Source organism: Cibotium barometz, chromosome 9 (genome assembly GCF_041138505.1).
Source record: "Cibotium barometz isolate CiBa-2024 chromosome 9, ASM4113850v1, whole genome shotgun sequence".
NCBI classification, from domain to species: Eukaryota; Viridiplantae; Streptophyta; class Polypodiopsida; order Cyatheales; family Cibotiaceae; genus Cibotium; species Cibotium barometz.
Genome location: NC_141054.1, coordinates 10,846,667 through 10,850,059, shown reverse-complemented (window position 1 = coordinate 10,850,059; position 3,393 = coordinate 10,846,667). Strand labels below are relative to the sequence as shown.

At 43.5% G+C, this 3,393-nt stretch overlaps 1 protein-coding gene across 1 annotated transcript; it reads left to right on the top strand.

Annotated features, from left to right (window-relative positions):
• Nucleotides 1–284: 284 nt before the first annotated feature.
• LOC147635257 (sphingolipid delta(4)-desaturase DES1-like) lies at nt 285–2,962 on the top strand. The gene is made up of 2 exons (XM_086802483.1): nt 285–659; nt 1,742–2,962. Exons 1-2 carry the CDS (start codon nt 513–515, stop codon nt 2,573–2,575), a joined length of 981 nt encoding a protein of 326 aa, XP_086658609.1. The 5' UTR covers nt 285–512; the 3' UTR covers nt 2,576–2,962.
• Nucleotides 2,963–3,393: the final 431 nt, after the last annotated feature.

Genomic DNA, 3,393 nt, shown 5'->3' with positions numbered 1-3,393 from the left:
AAACTTGAAAGTACAAACACCTCCAGATTTTGAGAAGTTATAGAACAAAAATCTCAGATTTCAAGATTTTCTTTTATAAATAATTTCACAATTTTTAGATGAAGGTTTTCCACTTTTTAGGAAAATACTCTTTTTGAACATTGAACCACAACGAAGCAAGCGTGGGAAGGGCCTCTTATCCAGAGAGAGAATCGTGGCCGCCCATTAAGGGTAACCATATTTACGAGCGTAGGGTCCAGACCTGCTTTTGCCGCGCTCTTTCCGAAAACAAAAAAACAAAATGAAAATCGGACCACAAGATCTCTCTTTTTTTTCTCCCCTGGTTGCTGCCTGAGCCACCCTTACAGCCTTCATGTCCTCAGAAATCCCGTCCCTTCGTCTATGAAACAGCAGCCCTAACCCTGAAAACACAGGACCTGTGACCTACTGAGTAACACAGAAACCCTAACCCTTACAGCATTGGAACCCTAACCCTAGCAGCCCAAGAGTCTACAAATCCTGTCTGCACAGTCATGGTTGTAGCCAGTTTGCAGCCCCAGGCTACGGATTTCTATTGGGCCGACGCTCAGGAACCGCACGCGGCCCGTCGCCGAGAGATCTTGGCCGTCCATCCAGAGATCAAGGCTCTGTTTGGTCCCGACATCTGGTCTTTTCCCAAGGTATGGCCTCTCTGAATCGTCTGTGCGCAATATTTCCTTGTTTTATCTAGTGCTCTGCATTCTGTCTTGCTTTTGGGTAGAATGGTCCTAACCAGATGCCACAGTTACCTTTTCCCAGCACCTTGCAAGCTAGATCCGTAAATTTGAAAGTGTTCTGCGCGTTAGGTTTTTCCAACCTGTTGCAAAATAAGGACTGGGGGGGCGTGTGTGTGTGTGGGGGGGGGGGAGGGGGGAGGGGGGAGGGGGGGTCATAGTTTTCTCGTCGCCTGTAGCCGTACACTGTGCGGCATGATACCTGGCATGTCCCACAGAACCTGTTATGACCGCTGTCCAATCAGATGATGGGTACGCCTGATAATCTCCTCAGAAACCCTGACAGCAATGTTGTTTTTTGCCCGATGACTTGATCAGATCTTAGGTCTGTGGAGTGAATTTGCAGTTTAGTAGGCTTAATCAGTCTGGCGAGAGATGGTTGCCCATGTTCTGGCAATCCTGCCCTATTGAGGTTCAGGGTACTTTCCTTATGCTCAGTTTCAGATAGTTACTTTTGGGATCAATTCGGCTCACATCACTGTTGCATATCACTGCAATTGCAGTCTGCTAATAGTGAGGAAGTTCGTTCTTAGCTCAATTTACAGATGTTGTTTCCTAGAGGAGTGCTAGGTCTATCAGTTTTAGGCAATCCTCGCACATAGACCTTGTCTCTAGTCTCTCGTGTTTGTTGGTATAAGCATGCAGTTTTATACGAAAGAGTGCCACTCTTGATGAGTGACGTAAGGTGTGATGATGCAATCCTACCCTCAAGAAGGGTTTTGAGGTGGTAAGATTGCATGGCATACATACTTGTCATATTTTCTTAATGCTTTTACATGCAAGGCAGCAAGTTAGGCTGGGTACAGAACAATCCCTGTCCTGGTCAGCAGGGTCCCTACTTGTTGTGGGGGATGAACAGGCAATCTTGCCTGCCCAACTGCCAGCTGGTACCTGTGGGAATTGTTTGGTACCCCAGCCTTAGCTATGCATGGATTTGAGATGTAGCTCCTCTGTTTTGAGCCAAAGCTGACGTTGACTTCTTATTACAGATAGTGGCAGTGGTGCTGCTTCAGTTTTGGACAGCAGTTTGTCTTAAAGATGCCGCATGGACCACCATTTTGACAGTCGCCTACTTCTTTGGAGCTTTTCTCAACCATAATTTGTTTTTGGCTATTCATGAACTGAGCCATAATCTGGCCTTTTCAACACCCATCTACAACCGGCTGTTAGGAATTTTTGCCAACTTGCCAGTGGGTGTGCCAATGTCCATAACGTTTCAAAAGTATCACTTGGATCATCACATGTATCAAGGTATCGAAGGTATGGACATGGACATACCTAGCTACACTGAAGGGCGCCTTATCACGAACACATTTTTGAAAACCCTTTGGGTACTATTCCAGCTTTTTTTCTATGCATTGAGGCCCTTGTTTCTGAACCCGAAAAATCCTGGGCTCTGGGAAGCTACCAATGCTTTTACCCAATTGGCACTTGATGCAATTTTGGTCTACGTGTTCGGATGGAGATCTTTTATGTACCTTATTTTGTCTACATTTGTTGGAGGGGGTTTACATCCTATCGCTGGGCACTTCATATCTGAGCACTATGTTTTTCAGAAAGGGCAAGAGACATACTCATACTATGGGCCTCTCAATTTACTGGCATGGAGTGTTGGGTATCATAATGAGCACCATGATTTTCCCCGAATTCCAGGAAGCAAGCTTTGGAGGGTAAAGGAGATTGCTCCTGAGTATTATGAAGGTCTTGCATGTTACAGGTCGTGGACGCAGGTGGTTTACATGTACATTATGGATTCTACAGTGGGCCCTTTCAGCAGAGTGATGAGGAAGGCCCAATCTGCTGCTGAGAAAAAGAGAAAATGATGGGTTTTAGATTGCCATTTGGATTACGTGGGCTTTAGAAGCTTGTCACTTTAATTTATTCTTGTTTCATAGAGGTTTTGGAATTTTGGAGTGTGGGATGAGGTTGGATCATGCAAAATTACATTGATTCTTTTTATCTAAATCGGTGTTCTAGTCCAACCAGTTACTCTGTGCATATGTTCTCCTTGATGCTAGCTTTCGTCGTGGCTGTGTGCACCCTTCACAGCTCTGGAGAAGTGATAGAAACTCGGTTTAATGGTTTATTAATGAAGATTTGTCTACTAGGGTGACATGTTTATGCTTGAACCTGCACCTACTCTTGGGTGCAGATGACATGAGTGGTTGGTTTTTGTTAAGTTTGGAAGAGAATTTGAACTTTTTGTTGGATTATATTTGCCAACTTTCCTAAAGTTTAAGGTTCCTTGTATTTCTCATGGTACTAGTAGATTGGAGTCATGCTGTTGTATTGCCCTCGGGAAAGATAAATTTCCCATCGCCTGATATTTTATGCATAATCTATTCTATTAAAACCTGTGCATGCCTTCTCTTCTGCTAACAAAGGCATAGCTCAGTAGTGATGGAGGAGTTTAGGTCACATCTAACATCGAGCATCTTTTTTAAAAAATATATTGTTTTGTGATTTTCTGTGCGTGTGAAAATATATTTTCCAACCAATCAAAATAAGGACAAATGTTAAATCTATCCGGTTTTTGTTTCGAAACCTCTACAGTATGTTGGTTTTATAAATAAAATATATGAAAGCATTCAGTAAAAAATAAGGGCTATCCTTAAATTCTCAGCCGGTTTCATAGTCAATG